This window comes from Suricata suricatta, chromosome 12, assembly GCF_006229205.1.
Source record: "Suricata suricatta isolate VVHF042 chromosome 12, meerkat_22Aug2017_6uvM2_HiC, whole genome shotgun sequence".
NCBI lineage: Eukaryota > Metazoa > Chordata > Mammalia > Carnivora > Herpestidae > Suricata > Suricata suricatta.
Window position 1 is genome coordinate 31,300,769 of NC_043711.1, and position 16,827 is coordinate 31,317,595.

At 42.3% G+C, this 16,827-nt stretch overlaps 1 protein-coding gene across 1 annotated transcript in view; it reads right to left on the reverse strand.

The window, feature by feature from the left end:
• Positions 1 to 16,827, reverse strand: part of ADAMTS9 (ADAM metallopeptidase with thrombospondin type 1 motif 9) — a 161,532-nt gene that overhangs the window by 108,603 nt on the left and 36,102 nt on the right. The window contains exons 9-12 of the mRNA XM_029917014.1: positions 15,664 to 15,810; positions 14,295 to 14,436; positions 12,979 to 13,083; positions 6,744 to 6,889 (exon numbers count right to left, since the gene is read on the reverse strand). Coding sequence (XP_029772874.1) covers positions 6,744 to 6,889; positions 12,979 to 13,083; positions 14,295 to 14,436; positions 15,664 to 15,810 — 540 coding nt within the window. The remainder of the gene's footprint in view (positions 1 to 6,743; positions 6,890 to 12,978; positions 13,084 to 14,294; positions 14,437 to 15,663; positions 15,811 to 16,827) is intronic.

A 16,827-nucleotide genomic window follows, 5' to 3' on the forward strand; every position in this document is an offset into this window, starting at 1 on the left:
TGCCGTTTGTTTTGCGTATTGAACCTGCGCTAAGACATGGTGTGTAGCGTGAGGCAGGACACCATGTTCCTGCAGAGAACCAAGTGTCAGGAAGGGCTACCCGCCATGATACTGTTGCAGCGTGCTCCCTCCCTAGATCAAACATGTGTAGACTAAGGTAAGAGCATGGGCTTTGCAGCTACACACTGGACACCTTTGTGGATGCTACCTGGCCTCTCTGAGCTCCATCCCGCATGTGTGAAACAGAGATGATATTGTACACCTGCCCTGAAAAGCTCAGAATCTGAGAAGATTAGTAAGGAGGCTGATAAATATTTACTGTTATTTATCATGAAAAAAACTGTATCTAGGGATACAAAATGGCACATAACCCAGCAATAACTATGTCTGATTGTTTCTCCATGAAACACAATTAAGCCCATCTGCTTTATAGCTCTACTGTGCACTTGACTCACTAAAACACACTCCTACCTTGCCCGAGGGTAAGACAGATGCAGTATTTTTATATCAAGCAATAGGAAGTTCAGAAAAGTCAACTACTTTGTCACAGTCACGCAGATAATAAAAGAGAAGAGATATAACTACAATTCTAAGTTTCCTGGGTTCTTTTTCTGGGCTCTTTCTGCTACATTATCTAGGAACTATGGTCAAGACTCTTTTCTTCATTTTTGATACCATTTAGAGATAGAGTCTTGGTTTCTTGGATTCCCACCTCTTCCCTAAGTACCAAGACACCCTAGTCTCATGCATAAAATATCACAGATTAAATGTGAATAATAGATCAGGCTCATATACCTGTTCAGGTGAAACTAATTTTAAATGTGCTACATGGAAGACCTCCTTCAATTTTTCCTCAAATTGAAATGATCTTTGTGGAATCTTTTTAAATGGCCCACTAACTATGCAGGATTGATCATTTATTTATTGCCTGAAAGTAACTCATTTTTCTGTCTTTTGGAAATTAAATTTTCAAAAGTTGATTCTTTTCTTTTCATTCTCTTATACAACAATTCTTAATGGACTCCTGAAATTGCCCAAATACAGCGGTTTCCTGGGCTGTGAATAATAAATACTTATAGGTAGCTTCCCTTCAGATGAAAGGGAAGTTTGCTTTTGACCAGTGTTGAGTGGCAAATAGCCTTCAGTGACTTACTTTTATAAAAGACATTTTGAAAAAACAACACACAGAAAACGCTTCATGTGATAGGCAGTATTGCTGAGGGTCATAGATAGGATCTCTGGAAACAGGGTTTGAATCCCAGGCCTGCCTCTTAATAACGATGCAATCTTAGGCAAGTTACTTAATCTCTTTAAGGCTTAGTGTCCCTATCTGTAAAAGGGGGATGATGCTAATATCTACTTCATCAGGATAAATGAGGACCAGCTGGGTTAATACATTCAAAGCACTTGAACAAGGCCTGCCACACAGTAAATGTTTAGCTATTACAAGAGCCTGCCAACTACAGCCTGTGGACCAAATCCTGTCCACTGCCTGTCCTTACACAGCTCTGAGATAAGAATGGCTTATATATTTTAAAAAATTAAGAAAATGGGCTCCTGGGTGGTTCAGTCGGTTAAGCATCCGACTTCAGCTCAGGTCACGATCTCATAGTCCGTGGGTTCTGGCTCTGAGTCAAGCTCTGTGCTGACAGCTCAGAGCCTAGAGCCTGCTTCAGATTCTGTGTCTGTCTCTGACCCTCCCCCTCTCGCGCACGCTCGTGCTCTCTTTCTCTCTCAAATATAAATAAATGTTAAAAACTTTTATTAAATGAATAAAAAATTAAGAAAAAGTAAAACATATTTTGAGACACATAAGAGTTATATGAAACTCAAACAGTAATATCCGTAATTAAGGGTTAATTGACATACAGACACACACACCCTTTACATGTTGTGGGTTGTTTCTCACTATACCAGCAAGGTTGCATAGTTGGGTCAGAGATCCTCTGATCCTCAAGTCTAAAATATTTACTGAGTGTTCTTCAGAAAAAACGTTCCTTTAAGGAGAAGGACTGCCCATCCTTGAGCCACTCTTGTGTGCAAGGCACCAGGCCACTGTCTGTGACTGTGTTCAGCTGTGCTGTGAGGTAGGGAGTGGCAACCTTGCTCCTGAAGGCTTGTTTGCAATTGTTTCAAAAATGTTAGGTGGCCTGGCAAGGTGGCACGCCCATCGGGTGAGAACTGCTGGTCGACAGACCAACGCAGGTCCCCCTGATGCAGGGCTCACGTTCTGGTGCTTTCCTCTGCTTCCTCTCTCGAGATAGGCCTCTTTCCATATCAAGACTCACTCTGTGACTCTGTTGTTTTTTATGCAAAGGCAGATTATATTTTATTAATAAACACAAATTTGCCCTCTCAAAATATGGGGCTCTTCTCTTATCCCAAAGTATCTCTGCTGTATTTGCGATGACCATGTAATGGGGAAAGCTGTAGCCGGCTGAATTTGCCTTTTAGCATGGAAAAAATTCATGCTATGATTTAATAATTTCACTGGATAGGAGTATTTTTTCCACGCAGACAAATAATAAAAATCAGAGGAAATGCAGCTTTAAAAAATAATAGTAACCACACTTTCCTGCGATTAAGATCCTTTAAAAACACTGCATGTCAAATAGGGATGGGAAGGACTTAAGGTAACTGCTAGATTAACTACTATGAAAGTAACTATCCTCAGCACAGCAGAGCTGAATCTTCCTTTCAAGCACATATTACACTGCCATGTCTATTAATATACAAAGAAAATTCACGATACTGCATGACTAAAGTTATGAAGGAATTTTTTGCAAAGATCACCACAGGTTCATTCTACCCTCCAGGAAAGCTAACTTTGGTCTGCAAATGGGTTTGAACAGAAATCTCAACTTCGGTGTACAGTTAAAATGAATTGCAGTAGGCAGATTAGGGTTAGCACAAGGAAGGCATTTCTAACGATATGACGGGCAGCCCCAGAAGGCGGTGGGTTTCCTATGGCTGGAGGGTTTTGAGGACGGGTCGAATAGACAGCTGCAGTGGATGCTGGAAGGCTACTCAAGGGTTAGATGGGGCCGTCCAGAGAGCTATACTTGCGATCATTAATGACCCTTCCAAACAGAGCAGTCTAAAGGCCTGGATATCTTTATTCCTTATTAGTTAATGGCTCTCCCACAGCAACCAATTCTTGAATTTTAAAACAAGGTCATTCAACTCCTTGCCTGAAAAAAAATTGCTACAACTCTTTGCGATGAAATGAGCGATTCGTTGCCTTAGATGAAACAGACAGCTGTCTCTTACCTTGCTTGTATGCCAGATTTCACAAGCAGTTACTATGGTGAAAGCCTAACTGGGAAAAGATCTAGTTCACAATCTTTTTTTCTCATACCTATGAGTTTATTAGTTTTTAATTTAATGTACCTCCTAACTTGAAAGCAAAATAGAAGCACCAGGGAGGGAAATGCTTTGCCTTTCCCAAAGAACTGGCATGATTCATTTTTTTTTGATGGACTAAAAATTCTATAATTTTTTTTTCTACCTACCAGGAAGCTGAGTCAATTCAGAGCACAAAATAACAACTATAGGACCGAATGGCCTGATAAATGCAACTTCTAGTTCCAATGGTGGCCTTGTTTTGGTACTCTAAGTTACGTTTTTGGCGGTTATGATTTTAGATTTTACTGTGTTACATGGTTCTCATAGAAATGATTGAGTGATCATGTAATTAATTGCCTAATTCAGGGCACTTAGAGAATGAATACTTCTCTTGGAAAACAGATATTAACTGGGACTGCCTTTAGAAATCAGAACATAAGCTCATCTTATCTATAGGGCATGGGTCAAAGATGGGATTAAAAATACATTAAACATTTAAAGACAAAATATTAGGGCCCTATTCTCATGATGGCAAATCAGTAGGACCACATACTAGTTGAGACACAAAAACCTTTTGACCAAAATCAGAAAGCATCTCGTTCCTACAGCTTGCTCACAAGCATGCCGTCATCCCATGTGTACGGCAAAAGCTGTTTCTCTTTTATAACTTCCACGCTTTCACAGGAAACAACCCTAAAATCACAGCACGAAGTATCTGGGTGCTAAATACATTCTTGAATCGCATGAATACTGTGAAAAAAATATAAGAACCATCCAGTGTTCTTAATAGCGACATACGTTGGACAAAAAAATGGGGCTCTACATTATATTCAAAGGGCTCCTCACACCGAGAAAAGGCAGGTTGCCAGCGACAGGGGCACCGTTTCCCTCAAACGCCTTGAGAATCAGAAGCCACCACCGCTGTATCCTGCATAATGAACCATCTGCTCTGCGAGTTTCTCTGAACAAGCTTTCAAACTGAGATTTGGATCTGATCTTCCCTTTTCTGTGTCCCCTTTCTCTTGTCAAACGGACTTCCTCACCACTGCCATTGTAAACTTAAAGTTTCTGAGGCCGACTCCTTCCTCAATTCACAGGGACATCTCAAAGTGCAAATAACTTGGAAGGGCTTTAATGAAATGATGTCAGGGCTGACAGTCAACGGGGTGGACTGTATTCTTTTAAAGCCCCCCCCCAGAGCAAACAGCAAGGACAAGGACCTCTAATTGAAGTCTTTAATGATCAGGTCCTAACTCCTGAATGCGGAGATCTCTGCTGCACTTGGAAGCTCAAGATCCTTTCCTGCTGAGATCTTTACACTGGGTGATTTTCTTTGTCTGGCTCATTCCAATTACAGAGTGATTTATCTCTCTCCACTTTCTACATTACCTCTAGAACTGCCCTAAGCCTTAAGGGGAAAAAAAAAAAAAAAGACCGAAAAGACCAAACACTTCTTTTCAATGACGTATTCTTAAGTCACAATTTCAAAAACGTCTGCTGCTGGCAAGTCACATCCTCACGACAGTAACAGCTGACTGTAATGATAAGAACTTGGCTCAATGCAGCCACCAAATACTTAATTTAAAAATGTGTTATATTTGCTATTAGCTTCAAATGCTTTATTCTAAAGCTTCAATAATACAAACAGTGAGGATTTATAATTGACTTGAAAAAGCAAGCAGTGGAACACTATCTATAAGATGATCCTTATTTTATAATTACAGAGTACTTATTTCATATAATACATGCTACATGACAAATCTTTTTTAAAAGTCCAAAGTGATACATATCAAATCATTTCCCACCCCGGTAATTTCTTGCGGGGAGTAGGTGGCAGGTAGAAATAATGATGACAGAAATTTTTTATCTCATATAGTTTTGTGTTTGATTTTTTTTGAAAGCACATACTAGGTTTATGCTATTATTTAAATAACTAACAGAAACTATAGACTCTATTAATAATCTACTGTTTACTCTTTATACCCATGGCTACAGACTATGTCTTCCAGCTCTCTCTTTATGGAGGCTAATATGTGGACGTGAAATAAAGGTTGGACTGTGGGCAAAAATAAATGAAAACAAATGGATCATCATATGTGATTTGCACGAATGAGTTATTTATTAGGCCAGGGCTGGCAACAGTGGCCTAAAGGTATGTTTTCATTTTTTTTTTCTTTTGGTTAACACAGTTCAGAATTTTCTTATAAAAAACCCAGAAGCTTTGTCAACACGGGGTTCTGTTCCTACCTGTGAACAGCCAGCTAGGTCTGAGGTAGCACCTGCACTTGGTTTCTATTACCTTGCCATACAACTGTTTTATACTGTACCAATATATACTCACACCAATACACACACCCTGCTGCACAACCCTAAGATACTGCACTCACGTCACCGTGTTACCTGTTTGCTTTTGTCTACAAGTCAGTGTGCTACCCCTAGTGTAGGCTGTGAAAAGTAAATGAGTACTACTGGATGAAATCACTTAACCTAATCCCAAGACAGCTTATTCTTAAATATGGTTATTGGCTTATGCATCTAAAAACCATTCCTGGTCTATGAAGACTTCTTGGCCCCCAAGCCTATTTAGGTTTGATGGCAATAACATCATGTATTATCCCCTATTCCTTCAGATTGGATACATCTTAGAGTCACATAAAATGTGATGTCATTATCATAAAAATATGATTTTTTAAATCTACTTATAAATATGCATGCCTGCTGGGCTAGATGCTGGCGGAAAAAAAAAAAACATGAACTTCCTTTGAACATGTACTACAAGGCTAGGCTGGTAAAAAGAGTCACAGTCACATCAGGAGAATTATCCAGTAAGGCAGGAGACTCCCAATCTGTACACCGTGGGATGAGCCTTAGATCTCCCCTCTGTAAAACAACTAGCTTGATTCTAAAAGTAGTTCCTGACTTGAGATTCTCAGTCCCTCGGGGTCTGCTAATGTCACCCCGGGGCTCTGTGTGCCCTTTCCAGCATTTCAGTAGCTAACTGGACAGGGTACAAGTGACCTAACCATCTGGATGGAAATGTCCAATTTCTGCCTTTCCTCAGGAAAATCTATCTGTTCACTTCATTAGCCAGCTATCCCAAGCTCTGGGGGCAGTGAGATACACCTGACTATCAAGTTGTTAAAGAGACCAACCAACACCAGAAGCGTCTACCGTGGTCGACAGAAGTCTTAACGAAGAAAGGTGGGGGAAAATAATAGTACAGAGAACAGTGCCTGGGAATAAAGAGATTGCACTGCCACCAGTCTAAGCAGCCCTGGAAATGTGCTTCCTGTCTAAACGAGAAAGAGCTTTCCATCGACCATTAGCTGAACGATTCCCTTCCGGAGGGCGCCACTCGGGCCAACCCAGTAATGACAGCAAGAAGGGCTAGGACTTACTCTGGCCGGTTGCACTCACGAATGGCAGTTTTGATCCCCCCTCCACACGTTCTTGAGCAGGTTCCAAAGTGACTCCAACTTCCCCAGGATCCATCAGTCGCGGGGACCTCCATTTCTTTGGGAACACAAAATCCAAACTTGCAGTGCTGTGTTTAATAAGGGGAACAGTGAGGGAGAGCTCGGTGCTGGAGATCTGAGAGGACCCAGTGTCCTTTTGATCATATGGCACACTTCATCCCCCGCCCCCCACCTCTCCCGCCACGTGCCAGTTTGAAATGCTGCCATTTCATCATCTCTGTGAATCATGAAAACAGTAGGGATTTTAATCTCGTCCTCAGTGATTTTAGACCATGTCTTCATTCACCACTTGCTTGCATGAAACTCACCAATGCATGGCTGGCTCCAGGCTGTCAGGGTAAGTCCCGGGGCCAGCCTTGAAGAGCTCAATTAGTCTACTTGGGAAAATGAGGAGAGGAAGCGGGCGGACTGGCTGTAGACGGGGCCAAAGTGAGTTACTGGATTTGCAGAGCAAATGTCCATTAAGAAGGCTAAGAGATGTTGTGAGCCTGGTAAAATATGTTTTACTGCTCTCCACAGATTTGAAAAGCCAATTTTAATTAAGTGGCAGAGAAAAAAAAAGCAAGTTGGAGGATTCCTATAAACTCCCTCCACCAAAGCACACAGGATGAGACCAGAGCAAAATGGACATGTTCCAGAGAGCCCTAAACTTTATTGCTTTTTTGTTCCTAATGGTTTCAGATTCTCCAGCCTGTAGCAGGAAGCAGGCCATGATGCTTAAAACAAAACAGAATAAAAGTCCTCAGCAGGACAAGGGATTCGAGAAGCCCATGTCAACCCTTTGCCATTGTTGGGGGGCGAGGCCCTGACACAAAGCGAGGTCACTGAGCGGTGGACAAAGCAGGGGCGGGGCGGCAGCGGCAGGAGGGGGGCGCCCCGCAGCTCGCTCAGATCTCTGAAGTGGAGCTGGAGGTGGCTGGCTGCCGGGATTTATCGCCAGGGAGGGCAGAGGCAGAGGCCCACTGAGGCCAGGGCAGGGGGAGTGTGCTGGGAAAATGGACAACACAGAAAATGCAGGTGAGGGTCCCAGACAGAACGGGGTAGAAGTACAGAAGGCTGGGTGAGCAAGCACCCAAAGAGTGCAATTAGGCTTCCTCCACTTCCCAGCGCCTTCTCCCTCCTAATTATTCTCTTACAGTATCTGAGAACGGCTCCTTCTCCCTGGGCTGTGGGGCAGAGGCTTAGAATGTTGTGCGTTCAAAGAATCCCTAGCGACTCTGGACCCAAGAAACATGGGCAGAGAAAGAGGTGATGAAATCATTTTGTCTTTGGCTTTACAAGGGCTCTTGAACGTTTATTGGAACGTATGCACATACAAATAAATGAGAGACGTAGCTTCATCCAGATCACCACCCTCCACTGGGAATGTACCATAAGCCACATATTTTTTAAAAATGTTATTAATATCTAGAAGCCACTCGAAAACAAGAATGAAATTAATTTTAATATTTTTAATGTAGCTCAAAATATCAGAATATTATTACTTCTGTATGCGATCAATGTATAATTAGGTGTGTTTTACACTCTTTTTCTCATCCTAGGTCTTCAACGCCTGCAGTGTATTTTCTCTTAAGTACATCTCAGCTTAGGACTGGCCCTGGAAGGGCTCGTTAGCCATGTGTGCAGGACAGTGCACATCTTAGAAAGACAAAGTTTCGAAGGCCAATGGTCTGGGAGCGAGTGGCGGCTCTTTCACAAACTAATTCTGTGACCCTAGGTGAGTCCCTGACTCTGTTTCCACAGCTGAAAATGGAGACCAACCTGCCAAAGTTGTCTGGAGTATAACACTAGAGACAGCGCATCTAAAGCACCCACTACACAGCTGTGTAAGTCAGGGGGGCCTGGACTTAAATAAAGTTAGTAAGATAAGGACAAACATTTGCACAGCTCTTAGTACTGGTCAGGCACTGTTCTAAGCATTCTATATGTATGTATGTATGTGTGTATCTATCTATCTATCTATCTATCTACCTACTATCTTATCTATCAACTTAATCCTCATAGCACAGTATGAAGTAGGTACAATTATGACCCCAGTTTCTACAGAAAAGAAAACGGAGGCACAGAGAAGTTGATGGCAAACATCAGTAAGGGGCAGAGAGGAAAGTGAAACAGAGACATTTGATTCAAGACTGCACTCTTATCTGTGACACATGCTGCCTCTCAATGCCCAGCAAACGGAAATAATTTTTGACATTAAATAAAGGAAAAAATTAAAACAAAGGCAAGATTAATGACACAGATAAGTGGGGCTGAGACTTCAAGTTGCCTGCCCAATATCCATTCTCTCCTGTATCCTTGGTAAAAGAATCTGTATTTCCCCCAGATTCTTGCACAGATAAGAGAAGTCAGCAGACTTCATTGGGTAATATTCCTGGAAAGGTCTTTCTGCCCCTTTATCCCCTGCTCCTTGGCTTCATTCTTCCTGGAACTACCACTTGATGGCTGGAGTTGCTGCAGCCATTCTGTGATCTTGAAGAGGAAATCCACTTGCATATGATAGCAGAACAGGAAGAAATGAGAAATCTACGCCTCTGTCAGATGAGCTGCCACGACAGTTCTATAACCTGCCTAGTGTGGAACTAATTTATTTGTATGTGTCAGAAAAAGAGCCAATTTGTTTACATTACTATAATTGGATGTGACTTAAACAAAATCTTAATATATAAATGGGGTCATAGCTTAGGACTCTCAAATTCAGCCTCAATTCTAGCTGCTAAAAACACATTTTATAAATTCTACAAAGTAATGAGAAATTCCTATACTTATAGTTAAAAAGTGATCTGCTAATAAAATATTCCTTACTGATAGGACCACTGATGGGCAGGAAGGGGAGGAGAAGCAGAACCTTAGAATAATAGGAGAAGTGGGACACCTGGCTGGCTTACTCCAACGATCCTGTGACTCTTGATCTCAGGATTGTGAGTTCAAGCCCCACATTGGGTGCAGAGCTTATTTAAAACAACAATAAAGAGGGGCGCCTGGGAGGCTCAGTCGGTTAAACATCTGGCTTCGGCTCAGGTCATGATCTCACAGTTCGTGGGTTCGCGCCCCGCATCAGGCTCTGTGCTGACAGCTTGCTCAGAGCCTGGAGCCTGCTTCGGATTCTGTGTCTCCCTTTCTCTCTGACCCTCCCCTGCTCATGCTGTTCTCTCTCTCTCTCTGTCTCTCAAAAAAAAAAAAACCCAAAGCATTAAAAAAAACAACAACAATAAAGAAAAGAATAACAGAAGTGCCTGGAAATCAGAGCTCTCTGGCAGATACGTACCAAGATGATCTATTTCACCAGGCAAACTTGACAAACAATAATTACATACTGGAATAGCCATTACTTCATAACAAAGCACTAAGTGGCTGGTGGAATTCAAGCCAAAATATAGTCGGCCTTTTGAAGAGGTATCCAGAACCATTTACATGATTTTGTATGTAAATGCATCTTTTTAGAGAGGTTGGAAGAGGGACTTGGAGGGTCAATTTTGTCCTAAGGAGACTTAAAACCAGAGTTTCATACCTCAGACTTACAAAAAGGGTTAAAATAAAATGTTAATGGACTTAACAAGAGAATGGGAAAAATAAAGACAATTAGGGTCATTCATCAAAATAACATTGTGTCAGCCCAAGACAGATCCTGCTGAGGGAGCAGGACAGAAAGAAGAGAAAGAAACAAGAAATTAACCCGACCGCAAAGGGAGTCCGAATTGGCGGGAGAAAAGGCATATGGTTTTACTGCTAACTCCAAGAAAACAAAACAAAATGGAGGAGAAAAACACAAAGAATTTCTATGTCAACATATCCACCATCTTTGGCATTTGCAAAATGCATAAACGCTCTTCAGGGAAATAAACACACAAATGCCCACATCTTTAATAAAAGCCGCTAGACTTGGACAATTTTTCTAAAACAGAACTAACAGTGTACCTATCATGTTCTCCACATAGTTGCTTTTCAGAGAATCTTCTGAGCCTGCCCTTTGGAATGCCTTGAAGTCTTTTTGCTCTTGCTAAACACAAGCGTACATAGAAAAAGACTTCTGAAACATCTCCCAAATATTCCCATCCTTCAGGTATAAGATTCCTCAGCAATCCCTTATCTTCTGCTTCGGTTACGAAAACAGAAGATCAGAAAAAGATACAACAGAGGTCCTCCCAAGTTCTTTCATGTTCCAGGGTTGACCGAGATACCACAATGCTACATTGACTTTGGCAGCCCGTTCACGACCATATCACTAAATATAATCCACTTCATCATATTACTGAAAAATCTTTGTTATCATTTTTCCAGCAATAACATGTATGAGAAATAAAGCAGGTGGGTACATCAGATTGACTAAGAACCATAAGACAGTATCAGTGATTTTTCTGGGATCAAAGAGAATCAATTTAAGCAACATAGTTAGCTGGCTCTAACTCAAGCCAACTAACCAAGCTGTGAAGTAGGTCTAGTCTGTTGTCATCTTGCATAGGGGGATAGCACCTGTCTGGATCACTGTGTCTCAGCAGAACTCTGAGACCACATCTTCATTTTGTAAGAATCAGTGAAATCTTAATGGCAGCAATGGAAACCTGAGAACCATATTCTCACTCAAACCTATGATCTTCCAGCCATCAAGGCGTTGAGGAAAACATCCTACAAAAAAGGGAGGAATTCTCCCTGTACAAGGAGATCAATTTCTTTCGAAGCTAATGAAAGTGTGAAAGCTATTGTGCCCACGTCCTTAGATAATTTTGTTAGGTTGTTATTGGAGAAATATATATATTCTCAACTGCTCAGGCTCTTAGCCGTCAAGAAGTGACAACATGAGCTGATGGAGTCACCAAGTAAGTCATGTATAAAAGCAGCTGCATTGTAATTTTTGATTTTTTTATAATGAATTTTTAAATTTTTCAAATAACTTTCATACTCTCCAGCTCGTGTAACTTTATAACCACCCTGGCAGAGGAGTAGAGAGGCCAGCAGTCTTAGTGTTTGAGCACTGGGCCTGAAGGGGCTCAGTGGGCCTGAGGCAGGGCCACTATGGTTGACACTCTAGCCTCTGCAGACAAAGCAAAGGAGGAAAAGAGGGTGGGGAGTGGCTTGAGTGTATGGGGACACTCCCCTAATGAGCCGAGTGTCCTCAGGCAAGGGCCAGTCCCTTCTTTTTTCTACTCCCTGTCTATAGAATCAGGGAAAGGAGAGTTACAGTCTGTCATTTTGGGGGCTCCTTCTATGGAAATATCCTGAGGGCTACTAATTCCACAAGGTAAAGCAGAGGCAAATGAAATGAGCAAAGAATAGAAGATTAAAAGTGAAAAACGTGGACAATGGGAAGAAGAGAGAGGAAAGGAAAAATATACCTAAGGACGACAAGAGACTCGATAGGGTCCAGGGGACTGCACATTGGTGAGTGAAAGGACACCGTTTGCATAGAGATAAAAAAAAGTCAGGTTGAGATCTCAAACTTTCTGCAGCCATTTTTTTTTAGTGATGATGATGATGATGATGATGATGATGATGATGATACTATCAGTAATATACTAACTTTTGATTTTTTAGGTAGATAACAAGTGCAGAAGGTTCATATTCCCGTGGACGCATTGTTATTTCTGGGCTGTATGAGGAGCAGGTTTTGATTAGTCATTAACAAATATGTCGCAACCATTACAACCAAGTCAGAATTTGCCCTTGGACACACCTCAGGCGGTATCATAGCTCCTTTAAGGGACCAACACAAGCTGGGAAAATCCTGGTATCCCACTAGGGAACAAGCGCGAACAAACAGTGTTTCTTTGATTTTATGAGGCTCCATCAATTTAAATACAACCTTCCATTCCCCTTCCCCCGCCTGAAAGAGAGAGAAGAAAACTACATGCTGTCTGGTGTTAAATTCACCCACACACCAAAAAGCGCACTGGGATTTGAGGAAGGCCAACATGGGAGAAGGGACGTTTTCAAACTGAGGCCCTAATGAAGCCCCCGTGTCTGGTGGTGGTATTGCGCTACGATGTAAGTTTGCACGATTTTCAAATGTAAAGTTGAACCTCCTGCCCGTAGAAGGTATTGTGCGTGCTAAAACTCGCCGCATCCTTATGTTCTAAACAATGGTGACTCAGCCAACAGCTGCACTTTTGCCCAGTTTCTGCTACCCCGACACAAAAGGATGGATTGGGTTGTTACTTGCCTTTCCAGGCTCACACTCTGTCCCGTCTGCCCAGGGCGTGTGCTGAGTCCGGCAGCCTTTGTGTGCTCCATCCACATTATGGCACCAGAGCCGTCTACACTGCATCTGCTCGATTCCGTTAAACAAAAATTCAACGACAATATGATTAGATGATATGGGACCAGGCAAGAACTGCTTTCAACTTGTGTCTAGCCAGCAAGAGAACATAGGTTGGAAAGGGATTCTTTTCTCTTGCTGTGATAAATGATAAAATATTCCAGGGGCTTGGAAGGCAGCCCATGAGACACATCTGGTAGGACTACAGAAGGTGGGAAAGGGGAATCTTGGCAATCATGAGTGAGGCAGAAAGGAATACAATCACGGATAAATTTTACTAAACATGTTTACCATTTCCATGGAATCGCTGTATTTCCCAATTCGCCATGCTACCTCGCAAGTCTTTCCCTCCAAAACAGGAAGGAAGAAAATGGGGTACCTCATAGAAGCACAGCTCTGTCCATCTGCATCCTGACAACCACTGGGTATCATTGGTCCAAGGGCCCACAGTACATAGATTAAAATATCCCACACCCACCAGGTGAGCTACCGCCAGAAGTGATCTCAACCCCCACATGGTCATGGGACACAGCTCTGACCAGCTAAAACAGGGAAATAGGAATTACCTTTTCTGCATCTAGAAGATTCCCTCTAATAAAGATCACCCCAACCAGTCAGTGGAGATGAAAGGAGACACGGAGAGAAAAGGGCCCAGCCGTGCCATGACCAGCTCCGTGACCCCGTCCTCTCTGAGCCTCACTTTCCCACATGTAAAATGAAAACGATAATGGAGGTCTCTCTTTTGGGCTGCCGTGACAGCGTAATGAGAACAGGTAGGTGAAGTAGCGCCTGGCAGCAAGCACCGTTTTTACTGTTTATCACATCATCATTATTCCTATTGTCATTAATATTCAAGGGACCATTCTCAGCTTCACTCTGAGTGGTTTATGTTAGACTGAGAAGCCAGTGGAAAACTGTGAATTAAAAATGTCTAGAATCAGGGGCGCCTGGGTGACTTAGTCACTTAGGTGTCAGACTCTTGGTTTTGGCTCAGGTCACGATCTCACCGTTTCATGAGTCTGAGCCCCGCCTAAAGCTCTGTGCTAGTGGTACGGAATCTGCTTGGGATTCTCTCTCTCCCTCTCTTTCTGCCCCTCCCCCATTCAGGCTCCCTCCCTCCCTCTCTCTCTCTCTCTCTCTCTCTCTCTCTCTCAAATAAACAATTTTAGAAAAATGTCCAGAATCCATGGATGAGGGCACAGATGACCCCATACACTTACCATATATGGGCACACCTGAGAACCTGGTCCAAAAATCAATTCACATTGTTTATTCACGTTGTAAAGGAGGCCTGGCAGCTGGGGAGGCAGAGGGTAGGTTCTGGCTTCAGGTTCATTAAGCAAACACTCGCCGTAACCAGTGCTATGGAAAGCAGACAAATACAGATGGTGAGAGCTATGGATGAGATGCGGCTGTCAAAGGCTCCAGATGAAAGTGAAGGCCATCCTGCCTTTTAAAGGTAGAGCGGATAGTTTTTTTTCATATGTGCTTTACTCTTAATATCCCAGGCTAACATCCAGAAGCAAAAGTTCTCTTTTTGGCGTCTACTTGTTTGTGAACCTGCTAGCTACCCATACAATATAGTCAGTAGGAAATACACAGTTTTTACAGCATTTATCACATTTTGGGGCAATCACCTATTTATTTTTTGCTATCATCTCCAATAGATTGTGATTAGGGGCCAAGATAGCATCTTTTTCATCTGAGCACAGGGCTTTAAACACTACAGCAACAGGTCTTTGGTAAATATTTGCTGAATAGATGAGTGAGTGAATCAACAACTACAGTAAGCAACACTTCAGATCATCTGGCTAAAAAGAAAAACAGCAACCTTCCAGTTCTTTGACTTTTCTGCAAACACCTCTTCGGGAAAATTCACACCTGGTGAGTTCTGATTAATAAGCCCCCTCTTCCCTGTGGCTGAAGAAATATACACCCAGTGACCTTGGACAATCACTTAACCTTTTGTACATCTGGCAGAGAACTGCAATAAATCTGTGACACAGGGATATTGTATAATGTAATTGGATCTCTGAGCTGCCTGGCAGGAAGCTTAAAAAACAAAACAAGAAAAGAAGGAAAGAAGGAGAGAGAGGGAGGGAGGGAGGGAAAGACAGAGACGGAGAAAGAATGTTCTCAATTCAACAACATGGAGGTCTGGGTAATTTTCATCTACCCATGTTACCCTCTTTGGGGTCATCTCAGTACCCTCCCCTTTTCCAAGCCAAAATTACTAAGTTAGAACCACAGAAATATTTGTGGCCTTCCTTCATCATGTAATCACACTCACAGTCCCTCCCCCAAGACCTGAACAGATTTCGTATCTTCACCAAGAATGAAGCAACATTTACATATTCTCTTTAAGATCCCGACCTTTTCTTTAGCTCACTCTGTAATCTTCAAAACTCTGGCAAGGATAAGAGCTGCACAGATGTCAGAGAGTATTTTTTTTACCTCCTCCCAGGAATGTCAACAAAAATAACAACTCAAAAGGAATGCTTGACTCTACATTTTCTTTCCCACAATGAGTTCACTACATGGAGGCCAGGCACTAGAAGCCCGTACTTAAAAGAAAGTTTTAAGTCTTACTCTAAAAACTCAGTGATATATTTCCGACTACATTTTGACCACATCCAGGGGTTGGTGTAGAAGTTCAATGTTGGAGCCATGACATGCTGGGGACTCTTCACTCCTTCCTCTTTGCACTTGTTATTGTCATCATGAGGCATGTTAAACCTAAGGCCAACGAGACAGAGATGGAAAGTGTCAATAAACAACCAAGGCTCGAGCTTTTCAAACTGCTACAAGAACGCATCTAAGAGAAAAAAGTTAACTGACTTCGTCACTGTGGGTCAGAAAGTACATCCTGCTGATCACGAGAAAACCTAATAGATGGTTCAAGATGGCGTGATGCATAAACCAGAATTCTCACCCAATTTAATACAAAATACCATTAATGTATTAAAAAAAAAGGAGAGTGGGCCATTCTCTGGGCCAAGTGTACTTTCTGGAATTGCAGAGGCTGTGAATGTACTATAGTTAGTGCTAGAATACCGTAGTTGGAATTCCAAATAAGCTGTTAAAGGCCAGTTTATAGAGTCAAGAATTTGGCCAAGTTATGATAGCATCATGAATATAAAGAGTCCGTCAAGTGTCAAACTTGAGGTCAAGAGCTTTCTAATAAGAGGCTCACTATGGGTCTTGACATCTCCTCTTTTTGGGTCAGGTTGACGAATGATATAACCGCATAGGTATATCATTATAAAGGAATGCAAAGTTCGTGCACAATAAAACCCATTAAAGAAAGTGGCAGGCTTGGAAACCGGACGCATGCCAATTCAATTGGCTTAACGCAGACATGGCAAATAGTTTCATGGTTCCTGCCAACGCCAATTGATTGGGACTGGCTTCTTACAAAGTTGGGCACAAAAGGATTCTTAAACTAATCCAGGTTCTACCCTAGAAAAGGCTGTGATGGAGTGCCAATGTCCTCTTGGGCTTGGGAGCGAGCTCAGCACAAGCATTCACACACACTTGCCATTCTTGGCTTTGCCAGAGAAAATGGGGGGTAAAAAAGGACAGGAAGCATTTCTCAATCTAGAAACATCAATTCTTGACCCACATGCCTCTCGCAGCTCAGGTAACAAACTCCAAGGGGCTGTCCTCTCTGGATGCCACCCTAGTCACAAAATTGATGCATGTGATTAATTTTGCATTTGGGGAGGAATCTGCTTCCCTAGTTCATCCTAAAAC